The following is a 17691-nucleotide window of genomic DNA, read 5'->3' on the forward strand; positions in this document are numbered from 1 at the left end:
CATTACATAATATGGGTAGAGAGGACCTACTATAGAGACACGTGATTCACTTTATCATATATAACCCTCACTTAGACCTACTATAGAGACAGGTGATTCACTTTATCATAAATAACCCTCACTCAGACCTACTATAGAGACACGTGATTCACTTTATCATATATAACCCTTACTCAGATCTACTATAGAGACACGTGATTCACTTTATCATAAATAACCCTCACTCAGACCTACTATAGAGACACGTGATTCACTTTATCACAAATAACCCTCACTTAGACCTACTATAGAGACACGTGATTCACTTTATCACAAATAACCCTCATTTAGACCTACTATAGAGACACGTGATTCACTTTATCACAAATAACCCTCACTTAGACCTACTATAGAGACACGTGATTCACTTTATCATAAATAACCCTCACTCAGACCTACTATAGAGACACGTGATTCACTTTATCATATATAACCCTTACTCAGACCTACTATAGAGACATGTGATTCACTTTATCATAAATAACCCTCACTCAGACCTACTATAGTGGCACGTGATTCACTTTATCACAAACAACCCTCACTCAGACCTACTATAGTGGCACGTGATTCACTTTATCACAAATAACCCTCACTTAGACCTACTATAGAGACACGTGATTCACTTTATCATAAATAACCCTCACTCAGACCTACTATAGAGACACGTGATTCACTTTATCATATATAACCCTCACTCAGACCTACTATAGGGACACGTGATTCACTTTATCACAAATAACCCTCACTCAGACCTACTATAGAGACACGTGATTCACTTTATCATATATAACCCTCACTCAGACCTACTATAGAGACACGTGATTCACTTTATCATAAATAACCCTCACTCAAACCTTGATATTTATTTTGACTAAGTTTGCCGTGATGTAGATTTTTCTAATGTATCGCCCTAACGGCTTTTATTATCACTGAAGTATATTCATAACATTAATAATTCATAATAAAATGGCGTTGAACCAACAACAACAAAAATCATATCATCACAATCTTAATTCGAACTCAAATTCGATGTCATGAGAGCAAAATATGAATAAATGAAAGACTGACACGGAAACTCACGGAAACGTTTAAGGAGAATACCACCATATGTTCCGGAATAGTAAGCGTCCTGAAGACCTAGACTTAATCTACTAGGCATTTTAGTAGTCCTTGTAAATCTTTGTTTTGTTCATATTTTATCACTACATCTATGTAGATTCTGTAAATAGTGTTTACGAAATTATCAAGGATTGGATTTCACAAGGTCTTACGGTAATGTTACAAATACATTTTGACTATAAATGTTTTGAAATGCGAATTCATTAACGTTTTACGTTTCAACTAGTTTTTTATATTTAGAAGTTACGAAATTCGTGTCTTTGACATTGTATAACTTCTAAATGATTACTATGTAATGTATCTCCAAAACCTTTATAATTTCAAATCAATTGTTAAATATTCCTGTCAGATTAACATTTTCATCATCGTGTTTCTTTACTGTTTTACATGCCCCCCGTATTATCCCCTTGTGACACAATGATGAATGCTGTTGCTATGCGATATAAAAATACTATCACGTCTGGACGAGACACGAGTATACTATATGTATCCCGGCAGCACACATCTTGTTTATGTTGACAGATGAAGAGTATGATCACAGGAAAGCGTGATCAGAAATAATAAAAAATATAACTTAATGTTAGAAACTACTCCTTGGTTAGTTCTTAGGGCTGATAGAACCAGGGGAAGGTTGTGATGTTTCAGAAATAAGAAAAAAATATGAAACTACTTCTCACTTTCTTGGTTTTTTCAGCTACTTCAGTACTGGCTGGTAAGTTAATATATATATATCCATGTTGAGTATTACATACAATATGTGATATGAAATGTATCTTTTTATTGTAGGGATAAATTTTCAATGTCTAAAGTTTGAAAATTCTCAATTATCTACTTATGTACATCTCAACATTTCTGTCTAGTTCGCTAATTGGATATTGTTAATTTGATGTTATTATTGATTGATGTGTTATCTATACCTTACTTACTTCCTGCTATGTTTAATATTATTGTCTATACAATGATATGTATGTGTATGTCAGTTACTGTATGGAACATGAAAACTGTTGTCAATACTTTGAATTTCTCAAGATGAATGTATACCGAAATCGCCATTATACAACTTCAGCAGATCTGTTTGAGAACAGATTGAGACGGACTGTTGATATGTAGTAGTGGTATTGTGTGTATTCTGTGTGATCACTGACTGAAATGTTTTTTTTTTTTTTTATTTTCTTAAATTTATAAAAAAAAGTTGTTTTTAGTCAAGTTCGTTGCATGTCATATTCAATTAACATTCTGCTTGATCACACTGCATCATTCCTTAACAACAAGTCATTTTAGATCATGTTTCACATCAACATTCTAAGTTTAATCAGGAAAGACAGCTTATATGTGGACGCAAATGCTGAAAGGTTTTGGTTTACTAAAATTTCCTTTAAAATAAAAAAAAAAAATTCTAAATGTTCACATTTGAGGCTGTCACTCTTCGTATGCTCTTATACTGCCTCATGTTGTAAGAAATCAGAACACAAACATTTAACAATTTTCTTTTACCTTTTTTATTTTTTCCTACGTTTATTTAGATGAAAAGTTCGTTTCCGCGAGAGAGAGTGGTCCCGGATACAAATCATTGCTAAGGTGGTTACCATGTCCCCCGTGTAACTCCCGGGATACCTGTCTCAGGCTGTTGTGGACGAGTGAAATCGGCATTCGACGATGGTGTTTGAAATGCATATTAGTGTGCAAAATCAAAAGAGAGCGGCGGCGTTTTCGGGCAAGGGACCAACAGGCTGAAGTAAAACTTGAAAGTGGACTATCACCTCTGACCAGCTCGGACAATCCGTCGTTTAGAGGTCGTACTAGTTCTAAAGATGAGACACTGCAGATGCTTTCCATGATTGACGAGCCACAAGGAGAAAATGAGCTTCAAGAGAAGGTAATAAATGTCATCGGTGCAACGGACAGGGACACATTAAAGAAAGAGAAGAAAATGGAAGAAAAATATGTAGAAAACACCAATATTTTTAATGAGAAACAAAATGATGATAAAGAAGAAATGAATAGCCGAGGAAATGATATGAAAAGAACGACGAATGGTGATGAAAACGATGATCAAGACAATAAAGGACATCAATCAACATCAGACGGGGGATCTAAATCTGACGATGAAAGCGGAGAACAGGGTTCAACATCAGACGAGGGATCTAAATCTGACGATGAAAGCGGAGAACAGGGGTCAACATCAGATGAGGGATCTAAATCTGACGATGAAAGCGGAGAACAGGGGTCAACATCAGACGGGGGATCTAAATCTGACGATGAAAGCGGAGAACAGGGGTCATCGTCAGACGGTGGATCTAAATCTGACGATGAAAGCGGTGGACAGGGGTCAACATCAGACGAGGGATCTAAATCTGACGATGAAAGCGGAGAACAGGGGTCAACATCAGACGAGGCATCTAAATCTGACGATGAAAGCGGAGAACAGGGGTCATCGTCAGACGGAGGATCTAAATCTGACGATGAAAGCGGAGAACAGGGGTCAACATCAGACGAGGGATCTAAATCTGACGATGAAAGCGGAGAACAGGGGTCATCATCAGACGGGGGATCTAAATCTGACGATGAAAGCGGTGGACAGGGGTCATCATCAGACGGGGGATCTAAATCTGACGATGAAAGCGGAGAACAGGGGTCAACATCAGACGAGGGATCTAGATATGACGATGAAAGCGGAGAACAGGGGTCAACATCAGACGAGGGATCTAGATCTGACGAAGAAAGCGGAGAACAGGGGTCAACATCAGACGAGGGATCTAAATCTGACGATGAAAGCGGGGAACAGGAGTCAACACCAGACGAGGGATCTAAATCTGACGATGAAAGCGGAGAACAGGGGTCAACATCAGACGGGGGATCTAAATCTGACGATGAAAGCGGAGAACAGGGGTCAACATCAGACGAGGGATCTAAATCTGACGATGAAAGCGGAGAACAGGGGTCAACATCAGACGGGGGATCTAAATCTGACGATGAAAGCGGGGAACAGGGGTCAACATCAGACGAGGGATCTAAATCTGACGATGGGGATAAAGAAAGGAGACGACTACCACGTGAAAGATCAAAGTCTGTCATAGTTTCAAGAACTTTGGACTCAAGTTCAAAATCTGACAATAGCAGCATTAAAAGAATTTCTACAACAGGCAAGACGTCACAGTCTGAAAAAGCTTCCAATGAAGAACACGATCAAATACGGTCCGATGGTGACGACAAAACTGTAAATACAGAGAGGCGGTCTCAAAGCGACAAAAATCAATTCGAAAGGAAAATTAAACCAAAGGGAAAGTTGACAAGCTTCATGAAAACACTCAAAAAAGGAAAATTGAACTTGATGAAAGTCCTTCAATTACGTGATGGTAATCTATTTCATATCGTTGATGGAAACAGGAAAGATTTGGAACACAGAAACGCCCGAGGTCAAACAACTGGTGTCGGCATCGCGAGTACTGAAGATATCGGATACTCTGGGTATTACAGGTTAGTAGACAAGATGTGAGTAGACATTGTTGGTGTGTAGATATAATGCAGTTGGCTAACCAATCGGCTTCAAGTATCGCATTCTTCAACAAAAGGTCGCCGACTTTACTTGTCTCCCTTGACAGTCACACGATATTTTAACTTGATAGTCCATAGTTGAGTTAAAATTTCTTTAAGATTATTAATTTTTTCAGAAAGTGTGCCGAATTCTTCGCACTATTGAATTCGTATAAAGGTCAAGAGAGGGACCTCTTTTTTTTAAATATTCAAACATGCATTAATAAAACTGATTTCCCAAAAAATATTTTGGCATAAAGTTACCGTAATAATATTTTCTTCGTTAAAATTACGACATTTTATTTCGCGGTGGCCGAGTATTTTACAATCCAATATATATAATATATACTGATATATTTAATCCGATATATTTTGTGTAGGTAACATTGAAATTTAATATGTTTTGATATCAAAAGTGTTTTACTTATCCGAATTCGCCCTGTTATCGTAAGTTTTCTTTTCTCTCATATTTAAAATATCAAAACTTCTAAAAGATCATAAAAATCAGCTACATAAACATTTCTTTTTACAAATGACAACAAAGCGATCTTACGTCATTATGATGGTACCTCATGAATAATGACCTGGATATAAATATGTATGTTATGTGTATCAAGGCTGTTAATCGTGACGGAGTAGATAATAATGATTTATTATTACTTACGCAAGCATTCGTCAATAAAAGGTGACATGGATTCTAACAACTAAAAGGTAGACAATATCTACCAACAAACAAGAACAGGTGGGTGAAATAAATTCTAAAACCACTTAAAAACAACAATTAAAATGCTATATTGGTATTTATAAACCACAACCACAAGTTGTTAAAGTTGAGTTTGTTTTTTATATAAATAGTGGACTTTATATGTTTAGCTGTGATAATGTTCATATTGAAACCACGGGTATAGTTTTTGTTTAGTGGTGAAAGTGTCTTAGATGAAGTAACATATTGTATGTTTAGTGGTGAAAGTGACTTAGATGAAGTAACATATTGTATGTTTAGTGGTGAAAGTGACTTAGATGAAGTAACATATTGTATGTTTAGTGGTGAAAGTGACTTAGATGAAGTAACATATTGTATGTTTAGTGGTGAAAGTGGCTTAGATGAAGTAACATATTGTATGTTTAGTGGTGAAAGTGACTTAGATGAAGTAACATATTGTATGTTTAGTGGTGAAAGTGACTTAGATGAAGTAACATATTGTATGTTTAGTGGTGAAAGTGACTTAGATGAAGTAACATATTGTATGTTTAGTGGTGAAAGTGACTTAGATGAAGTAACATATTGTATGTTTAGTGGTGAAAGTGACTTAGATGAAGTAACATACTGTATGTTTAGTGGTGAAAGTGACTTAGATGAAGTAACATATTGTATGTTTAGTGGTGAAAGTGACTTAGATGAAGTAACATATTGTATGTTTAGTGGTGAAAGTGACTTAGATGAAGTAACATTTTGTATGTTTAGTGGTGAAAGTGACTTAGATGAAGTAACATATTGTATGTTTAGTGGTGAAAGTGACTTAGATGAAGTAACATATTGTATGTTTAGTGGTGAAAGTGACTTAGATGAAGTAACATACTGTGTGTTTAGTGGTAAAAGTGGCTTAGATGAAGTAACATTTTGTATGTTTGTGTGTGACTTAGATGAAGTAACAATTGTATGTTTAGTGGTGAAAGTGACTTAGATGAAGTAACATACTGTATGTTTAGTGGTGAAAGTGACTTAGATGAAGTAACATACTGTGTGTTTAGTGGTGAAAGTGACTTAGATGAAGTAACATACTGTGTGTTTAGTGGTAAAAGTGACTTAGATGAAGTAACATATTGTGTGTTTAGTGGTAAAAGTGGCTTAGATGAAGTAACATTTTGTATGTTTAGTGGTGAAAGTGACTTAGATCAAGTAACACGATGTAACTTTATATAAATCTCTTCACCTCAAAACAAAAACGTAGTACTTGTGGTTTCAGTACGAACCTTATCACAACTAATTACCAGGGCTGATTGATACATTTTGAGCCTTGTATTGAAGAAGCGACACAGGGATGTCCTCATTCCTTCACTATTTAAGGCTGTGTAACCAAAGACTGGTGTCATTTGGTCAGTTTATGTCGAAAAGGTAGCACTCTAAAGTAAACAAGGCAAGTGACTTTTACAAAATGGACGTAATCGCTGAAAAAGCTGTGATTCAATATTTGCATAAGAAAGGTCTACCACATAAGAATATCCATACTGATATGGTAGCAACACTACGGAACCAGTCAATAAATGTCATGACATTGTTATAGCTGACAGGCGAGTTACAGAGAGATATATAGTCAATACATTTGGGATTTCGCAGGAAACAGTACATTCCATTCTTACAGAAAATCATGCAATGAGAAAGCTCTCAGCCTGTTTGGAACCATGACTTAATCAGAAGCATACCAAGCACACTTTGTCGCATGCTAATCTGAACCTTTTAGAGGCAGATCTTGCTAACTTTCTGCAGAGGTTTGTGACTTGATGAAACGTGAGTCTATCATTTCACCACAGAGGCCAAACAATAGTCTAATTAATGAAAGCACCCTGGTTCACCCCGCCAAAGAACGCGAATACTGTTTCATCAATTGGAAAGGTTATGGCCTCGGTTTTTTGGGATGCTGATGGTATTTTGATGGTATATTATATGCAAATGGGACAAACAATCAATGGCGTATGTTATGCATCACTTCTTAAAATATTGAAATAGAGAAAATATTAAACTCAAGCGCCGCGGAAAACTCAGTAAAGGTGTGCTGTTCCTCTATGACAATGCCCCTGTTCACAAGTCTGCCATTAACATTGTGGCTTTTGATTGATTGAACATCCGCCGTATTCGCCTGATCTCGCTCCATTAGACTTTCAGCTATTTCCAAAAGAGGAAACGGCCATTTCAGCTACCCAGTACCCGGTCAGATGATAACGTCATACCTGCAGTGAAGGACTTTCTGAATGGTAAAAAAACCCCGTTTCATTGAGGCTCTTAAACGTCGCTTTCAAAAGTGTATAGATACTGAAGGGGATTGTATTGGAAAACAATGCAATATGTCCGCCAAAGGTCAAACCCTTGAATATGAGGCTCATAACATATCAGTTAGTCCTCTTATGCCAACATACAGATACCTTCTCAACACAAACAACCTGTGGTTATGGTTTATAACAAAATGATCTCGCATATTTTTAGTTGTGACTGTGATTTAGATGAAGTAACTTGCTGTTGGTATTTGGTGAAAATCGATCTGAAGAAAATCATGGGTTGATGGCGTTAGTGGATGGGTGATCCGAAGGTAAACTATTCGGCAACCTGATCCGATATGGTACTGCCAGTTGAAAATTAACCTCGATTTTGGCGAATGCTATGGTCATTGATGTTATGTTGTGAAATTGAGTTAAAGACGCTTCGAGTCAGTTGTAAACAGCGAACATAATAAAGTAAACGGTTGTTGTTATATTAAAGTCAATAAAGGTGTAATCGGTGTTAATGAAGTCGTGGCTTGTCAATGTTGTCGGCATATGTTGACTGTTTGGTAGTCACAATATATGATTCATTTATTGAATGGGCTTGACGTCCGTTATTGACGAGAGATAGACAAACCTCAATCTAGTTTAAACAGCAACAAAGGGTCGAAGTAAATAGTGGCCTCCTCAATGATGTATTAGGGAAAAGGTAGTTATGTTGAAAAAAGGAAGTTTTTTTCCTAAGTTTGGTTGGTGATTTTGAAAGTTTTATTACAGTACGTAATATGAAACACTCACGGAAGACAAAATGTTGCACATTGAGTCACATGACCGTTGTATGCTGGTTTAGTGAGAACTTGAAAATACCCGACCAATGGAGTAAAACCTGTGTGTTTTCCCATTAAGATAAGGAATTGAACTTTTTTAACTTTTGACACTTGTTCTCAATGCGGATTGACGGTCCCTACATCCTTGTATTAACGCGAAAGAATGTTAACATATTCAAAATCAGCATTATTACTTACCATAAATTTCCATATATATGAAGTAAATATTTTTAATATTATAGTAACTGTGATCATCTAGATTTTTTTCATATGGAAAACGTTTGATTTTGCAAGTGAAATCAGATATGGTCACGCACGAATTTCTTCGCTTAAGCAACATATTTGCTCCATCCATCAAAGACATTTTCTCCTGTAAAAAAATGATTTTCGGTTTCTAGGGTCTGTTGATGAGTATTCCAATATCAGATGGTTGTAAAGAAATGTGTAGTTTTTATTTCAGAGGGTGTGGTATCCACGACTTTTTATATCCTTTTTATTGTTGTTATCGGGTATGTACTTTTTTTTAGGGACTAGGTACCTCGCTGTGGATGTCGTTGAAGAACAATCTGGAATAACGATCTGTCGTCGGGATTCGCACCAACGATCCTTAATAAGATGTTGTATATTGCTGATCAACAAAGCAGAAATGTCAAGGACAGCCTACAAAATAAGATTCCTTCTCACGGAAAAACTTCATAAGTAACCGAACTATCAGGTTAGTTCGGAACAGGTGTCAAATGTCCAACTTGAGGAGGTCTGATACTCAGACGTTTCTGACAAACGGCAGAGATTTCTACGATATAAATGATGGTGTTTTACATGAATACATATGAAATAACATTCTGATATATGTATTGTTTGTTGTTTTATTTCTAATGATATGCTGTATCACTTTTACAGATATAACATTTGCTGTTTCATTCATATAATGCTTTGTTCACCGACCCATGCTGCTCACTGTTTCTTTCACAAAAAAATACGAATAAAAGTATCATTATTAAATATAAAGTGTTCAGAGGAGTTGATATTAAAAACTTCAAAAAAAAGAATTAATGAATCATAATACAGCTGATATTACGATCTATTCATCATTCCATCCATCCATCCATCCATCCATCCATCCATCCACCAATCCATCCATCCATCCATTCATCTACCCATCTACCCAGCCAGCCAGCCAGCCATCCATCCATCCATCCATCCATCCATCCATCTATCCACCCATCCACCAATCCATCCATCCATCCATCCATCCACCCATCTACCCATCTACCCACCAATCCATCCATCCATCTACCCATATACCCATCCATCCATCCATCCATCCATCCATCCACCAATCCATCCATCCATCCATCCATCTACCCATCTACCCAGCCAGCCAGCCAGCCATCCATCCATCCATCCATCCATCCATCCATCCATCCATCTATCCACCCATCCACCAATCCATCCATCCATCCATCCACCCATCTACCCATCTACCCACCAATCCATCCATCCATCTACCCATATACCCATCCATCCATCCATCCATCCATCCATCCATCCATCCATCCATCCATCTATCCACCCATCCACCAATCCATCCATCCATCCATCCATCCATCCATCCATCCATCATCCATCCATCCATCCATCCATCCATCTATCCACCCATCCACCAATCCATCCATCCATCCATCCATCCATCCATCCATCCATCCATCTACCCATCTACCCAGCCAGCCAGCCAGCCATCCATCCATCCATCCATCCATCCATCCATCCATCCATCCATCCATCAATCCATCCATCCATCTACCCATCTACCCAGCCAGCCAGCCAGCCATCCATCCATCCATCCATCCATCCATCAATCCATCCATCCATCTACCCATCTACCCAGCCAGCCAGCCAGCCATCCATCCATCCATCCATCCATCCATCCATCCATCAATCCATCCATCCATCCATCCATCCATCCACCGAACCACCCATCAATCCATCCATCCATCCATCCACCAATCCACGCATACATCCATCCATCCATCCGTCTACCATCCGTCCATCAGTCCGTTCGTCCATCCTTCGGTGCTTATGACTTGATCACACTGTCTAATTTATGAGTAATCTCTTATTTACATGATGTTGTGATGAAGAAAAACAGCATTGTCACTCATGTATAAAAGTTTGCTATTTAATACCGTGTAAACTCGGCGTTGAGATCAATTACCTAATTATAGAGAAATATATTATAGGTGTTGTCAGCCTCTCCGAAATGTGGAGCGCAAATTCATAAGGGTAGTTTTCAGGTGGATGAAGTCAAACAGATGTAGCACGGGTTCAAAGGTTAGTTTGATAAAGTCTAATGGGTAAAATGAAATTTGCAGTGTAATATCTAGAAATACCCTCCAGTATCTATACTCATGTGACGTAACTCAGCTATATCTTTTACCAGGTGTGGTCTTAATTTGATAATAATGAAAAAAAAGGGTTCAAATAGTGGCATGTTTCAGATATATGTATGTGTATATTGGACGGTGTAACTATCAGACATGGCCAATTCTATATGACCCTAGCGCACCTCCTCATTCAGATAGTGACATTTAAGTTTTGATTAATATGGGCATTTCTCAATAGCCTCATGGGTTTAAAATCATTTAGGCGCTTAGCATCACTTACGAGTCCTAGTAGGACGAAACAGCTGTATGAATGCAATTTAATTCATTATTTGGCTCAACTGTAGCTAATTCTAAATAGTATCTAAAGGTGCTATTCACTTGTAAGTGTATGTGCAATTTTTGACAAGTGGTCTACAGGTGTCATAAAAAATTGATTAGCATAACCTCTTCCTGCTGTCTTACATCTCACCACAATGTGTAATCGGAATCTGTCGCCATTTCGTGAAGAGTGTTCTTATCAGTAGACATAATGGGCGTGTTCGAATAAAAAAACAACACTTTCTACACCGGTATACATAGACATACGGACGAGAACGCACCGACAAATTGAAGAATTCTGTGTGATGTAGACGGAAATATTTATACCAAAGGATACTATTAAATGTTCTTCACTTATTCTGGTGTCACACTTTAAATTTTTTTCCTGGTGTTAGGATATCTCGGGCTACATCACACAGAGGTAATTTATTCCCTTATCATTTGAAAAACACTGTAAATTATTGTGGCTGGCTGATTCCACCATAAACTAGCAATGGCATAAATATCAAAACTGAACGTTATGTAACATGGTTATAGAGACAAAATCGAATTAAACTTTCTTTTCCTAGTGGAAAGACAGACTTACATTTCTCTGGCAAAAACGGAAACGCATTTGTAAAATTTTAAAGAAATATGAAATTTTCAACAAATCGTTGAGTCTGTAATGAATTTATTAATTCTACGCAAGTCTAGTGACACGACTGAATGATTATTTTAAGCAGAACATGTAATATTTTATAGATGTCATCTATCTACGTCACATTATCAATTGCATGTTAAACGGCCGATCATATTTACCGTGGGTAGGTAGGTGTTAATATCACACAGTTACACAAATGAAGATGAAAGACAGAGATAATAGATAAATTTAACTGTAGTAAAAATCTTATCTGATCGGGAAAAATGAGTTGAAAGTACAAAAAGTCATCCATATTCATGTTAAGTTTCATTTGAAGGTTTCGCGATAAGTGTCGGAAAACACGAGAGGGAATAATAGATAAAAACGGAGGTTATACAACGATAAGTTTGGGGAACTTAGCATAACATAGGTGAACTGGTTTAATTGGTAAATAATTGTACAATTATCAGAATCACGAGACCCACAACGTATAGTTTATTAAACGGAATCTTTACCTTTGCATTTAATTGTCCATGAAGCCCACTCAACTCCAAATTAAATATATGATGCAGACATACTTTAACTTTCTCCGTAAAAAGGTCAATAGAAAAATTCACACAGTTCTATCATTGGTGTAGGTCCAAATTATTTGATTATCAGGTATCAAAGTAATAGATACTAACGCAGGTTTACACATAGGTAATAAATACAACAGATAATGTGTGGTCTAAAAGGTCATTTATGAAGCTAAATGTTAATTGGTTTTACTTTACACTGCTTATACAAAGTGAAGCACACTTCGTCGTCACTTTGGAGTGGAGGAAGCGAACAATATAATATCGATATGTACTTTTACAAATGTATCGACTAGGAATAATCACATAAAAAACAACCAAGAAAATACACAGACTCCTTCAAACGTACAAGGAAAATAGATCCAGCTGCTTGGAGAAGACTTAGCGTCTTCTGCTTCATCGACGACACTCGTCATGTAAATCTCCGTCAATCGAAGTCAGTAATGTCACGTTCTCAAGTGAGAACAAGGTACACAACAACGGAATCACCAGGGAAACGTCCAGTTTTATATCGCATACGGAAATAAAAACGCCCACTTTAGAGTTTATTCTGACAAAATGAAGATGTTTAACCCGACTGAAGTCTTCGTGAGTTTCTCTGTGGTTCATTTTCACCTTCTCCCAGGAAAGTTTCTGAGAAAGAAAAAGTGAATTTCAGGTGAATTAAGTTTTATTAGTTTGATTTTTATGTGACATACTTACGACATAAAAGTCTGAAGTAAAACAGCGAATATGGGTTGAAGAAGGAGAGTACACACAGTTACATAGCAATGTGTCTCACTCTTGTATACGATATTTTGTTATCTTTCACTCGTGCGAATATGGGTTGAAGAAGGAGAGTACACACAGTTACATAGCAATGTGTCTCACTCTTGTATACGATATTTTGTTATCTTTCACTCGTGCGAATATGCTAAAATATTAGCCACACTTGCGAAATATATTTATTATTACTGATGACACTATTAACTATCTTCTATAAATCAGATAACTCCGATCTATAGACACAAAAACCAGTAAACATTCTCTTATTTATTTACTTATCTGTTATCTTTATGGCTATGAAATTGAGGTAATTCTGAATGTTGACACCGAACTGTACTCCCTCGAATTACCCGCTGATTTACGTCAACTGACACTCCTTGCCGAAAAAAGATGTTATTTTAAGCATTCAAATCATATATGTTGGATTTCTGAAACAGAAGCCCAACTTTTAAGTGGACAAAGTAAGTTTATCAACAATTAATGAGACCTCGGAGATGCCGATGATGGTGATGATGAAATGAGGCGTGAATTCTATCAATATTTAGTAAAGTCCCTTAAGACGTCGGAGTAAAGTGATAGGTGTTAAAGCAGCCTTTTAATATGAATGAGATATTCCGGATGTTTGTCATCTTGACATCACTACAAAACATCACCTTTGTAAAGTTATATTAAAACGTCCCGCGCTATGTGAGATATAGTTGCTTATTAGTCAGTTATCTCGGTCTTTATATTCACTGTTTCCTTTTATATTCTCGTGTTTCTATCAGATAACGTGATATATTAGAGAAATATGAAGTACCTAGTGACTCAGGTAACACAATAATATTGCCACCTTTGAATGCTTTCACTATAACTAATGGCTCTCATAGACAAAGTGCATTATGTAAAAAAGCATGTCCACTGATACAACTCGAAGGAATGAGGAAGACATACAACCCAACAAAGTATCATATTCTAGCAAATTAAATTTGAGATACTGTTGAAATCGCGAGTATCCATGCTAAATTATGATTTTGAGAATAAAATCTTCATATATTCATATTTATAACCATATATCCCGGTTGTCAGGGGAAAAATCCATCATTTGTTTAAACGTTTTATTTCAGGGATTATGCCTTCCTAGACTAGATCCTTCATCGATACGTAATATTTGTTTTACCTTTTACCTAGACTAGATCCTTCATCGATACGTAATATTTGTTTTACCTTGTGAGTAAAATAGGTATACCTTAACCTTTGGAAAAAAGAAAAAGGTAGGAAACGTAAGTTTATGCTGTTTTATGCTTAGTCCTCTTTTCAAGAGAATGACTGGGTATACTTTTAAACAATCTGTAAACACCCTCGCATAGCTAAGCTATGAAAGTAAAACAAGGAAAAAAAATCACACGATTCTGTATGGAGACAGCGGTACCATGCCACTTCCCCTTCGTATTAACAAACAGTTAAACACTTCAAAGGACCTCAATAGAAAGTATGGGATTTAAGATAAAAACGGCTTCACTGTCATACCCAACAGGTATCAAGTGTTGCTGGGTGTAACCAAATGTATATTGCTTTCACGGTATATCGTTTGCCGGGTTTTTTATTCATTTTTTTTTAATTATTTCTAATTTAGGACAGACGCCGAATACTCGTTTGAAAGGGATAAACTATTTTAGCTTCGCAGATGTCTGGTTTTAAATTTTTTGTTTTCGTTTTTACTTCTGTTACGCTGAATGCGGATAAGACCAATTTATGACTTGTTTACATTTCAGAAATGTCTTATTTACTTTAATAAATGGTTCGTCCTTTAATATTCACACTGGTACCATCCATTAAACTAGATTAACAATACGGTCACATAAGCAAAAGTAATGAACAAAGCTAAACGTCATAACACTAAATATAAAGAATATCACATATAACAAAGTCCAAAACACACTGACAGACGAATGCAAACAATGCTCACTGTGTGAACTCCTAGACAAATACAAAAAATATCGACACTAAACAAAATCTTAACTAAAACCTAAATTGGATGAAATCAAAACAAAATATGAACTAAAAAGAACACATTTGCGTGACTTCCAAGGACAAATGACGTCAGTGTTAATAATAAAGGGAAAAGATACCAAGCTTCGACATGTAAAGATAGAAATCATTGATACGTAAACAAGGAAAAAACAGGAAAATCGCTGTATTATTACATGTAATGGTTTGACAGGGGTAAATCTGGTCGTCTATCTCGTAACATAAGAGGGAGCACAAAGTTTGTTATGACGCCCAATTTTGGCTCATGTTTCTCCGCATGTGACTTTTTAACTGTCAACACCATCTTTTTTCTTCATCACGTGTGCTTCAGAAATACATACCCGGTTACTATGTGTTGGCACATAATGGCCACACCTACGTATCTTTGTCAATCTCATGACCCTGCCAGATTGTTTTTTCATAGATGTTTACTTGTTCGTACTGGATCGTTCAGGGCTGCGTTGATGATAAATCTTAAATGCCTTTTACAAACGCGTTTAACATACTCTAAATACCACCAATGCAGTATTTTTTTCTTCAATAACTTACGTTTATTGTACGTTTTATTAAACTATCAGACGAGTAGCCATATTTATAGTACAATTGTAACATAGCTTTTAGTTTGGTTACGTAAATATATTCTCTGTTGTGATGGGTGGGCAAGCAGATGGTTCGGATTGGTGAGGGTGAAATAGAGTGATTTGGTAAATAGGGAATGAACAATGAGGTTGAAATAGATAAAGCGTGGAATGGTAGGTGAGGTTGAAACAGTGATAGGCATGGTTATTGTGGAGCGATGAAGACTGAAAGACGTTGTGAATGTGTAGCAGTGGAGATGAAACGGTGACAGCATGATGAATGTGTAGCAGTGGAAATGAAGCGGTGACAGTATGATGAATGTGTAGCAGTGGAAATGAAGCGGTGAGGGCATGATGAATGTGTAGCAGTGGAGATGAAGCAGTGACAGCATGATGAATGTGTAGCAGTGGCGATGAAGCGGTGACAGCATGATGAATGTGTAGCAGTGGAGATGAGGCGGTGACAGCATGATGAATGTGTAGCAGTGGAAATGAAGCGGTGACAGCATGATGAATGTGTAGCAGTGGAAATAAAGCTGTGACAGCATGATGAATGTGTAGCAGTGGCGATAAAGCGGTGACAGCATGATGAATGTGTAGCAGTGGCGATGAAGCGGTGACAGCATGATGAATGTGTAGCAGTGGCGATGAAGCGGTGACAGCATGATGAATGTGTAGCAGTGGCGATGAAGCGGTGACAGTATGATGAATGTGTAGCAGTGGAAATGAAGCGGTGAGGGCATGATGAATGTGTAGCAGTGGAGATGAAGCGATGACGGCATGATGAATGTGTAGCAGTGGCGATGAAGCGGTGACAGCATGATGAATGTGGACCAGTGGAAATAAAGCTGTGACAGCATGATGAATGTGTAGCAGTGGAGATGAGGCGGTGACAGCATGATGAATGTGTAGCAGTGGAGATGAAGCGATGACGGCATGATGAATGTGTAGCAGTGGAGATGAGGCGATGACGGCATGATGAATGTGTAGCAGTGGCGATGAAGCGGTGACAGCATGATGAATGTGTAGCAGTGGAAATGAAGCGGTGAGGGCATGATGAATGTGTAGCAGTGGCGATGAAGCGGTGACAGCATGATGAATGTGTAGCAGTGGAGATGAGGCGGTGACAGCATGATGAATGTGTAGCAGTGGAAATGAAGCGGTGACAGCATGATGAATGTGTAGCAGTGGAGATGAAGCGGTGACAGCATGATGAATGTGTAGCAGTGGCGATGAAGCGGTGACAGCATGATGAATGTGTAGCAGTGGAGATGAGGCGGTGACAGCATGATGAATGTGTAGCAGTGGAAATGAAGCGGTGACAGCATGATGAATGTGTAGCAGTGGAGATGAAGCGATGACGGCATGATGAATGTGTAGCAGTGGAGATGAAGCAGTGACAGCATGATGAATGTGTAGCAGTGGAAATGAAGCGGTGACGGCATGATGAATGTGTAGCAGTGGAGATGAGGCGGTGACAGCATGATGAATGTGTAGCAGTGGAGATGAGGCGGTGACAGCATGATGAATGTGTAGCAGTGGAGATGAGGCGGTGACAGCATGATGAATGTGTAGCAGTGGAAATGAAGCGGTGACAGCATGATGAATGTGGAGCAGTGGAGATGAGGCGGTGACAGCATGATGAATGTGTAGCAGTGGAGATGAAGCGGTGACAGCATGATGAATGTGGAGCAATGGAGATGAAGCGGTGACAGCATGATGAATGTGTAGCAGTGGAAATGAAGCGGTGACTGCATGAATGTGGAGCAGTGGAGATGAAACAGAGGAAGACGTTATGAATGTGGAATGCTAGATGAGTTTTTACCAGTGGAAGGCGTGATGAATGTGTAGCAGTGGAAATGAAGCGGTGACAGCATGATGAATGTGGAACAGTGGAGATGAAGCGGTGACAGCATGATGAATGTGGAGCAGTGGAGATGAAGCGGT

General features: G+C 37.8%; 1 protein-coding gene across 1 annotated transcript; it reads left to right on the forward strand.

Moving 5' to 3' along the window:
• Positions 1 to 3154: 3154 nt before the first annotated feature.
• Positions 3155 to 4654, forward strand: LOC132562704 (uncharacterized protein DDB_G0290685-like). The gene has a single exon (XM_060227463.1). The coding sequence runs from the start codon at positions 3155 to 3157 to the stop codon at positions 4652 to 4654; it is 1500 nt and encodes a 499-aa protein (XP_060083446.1).
• Positions 4655 to 17691: the final 13037 nt, after the last annotated feature.

The sequence above is a fragment of the Ylistrum balloti genome, unplaced genomic scaffold (assembly GCF_031769215.1).
Source record: "Ylistrum balloti isolate Yb309-2 unplaced genomic scaffold, AGI_CSIRO_Ybal_v1 Utg371490, whole genome shotgun sequence".
Taxonomy (NCBI): domain Eukaryota; kingdom Metazoa; phylum Mollusca; class Bivalvia; order Pectinida; family Pectinidae; genus Ylistrum; species Ylistrum balloti.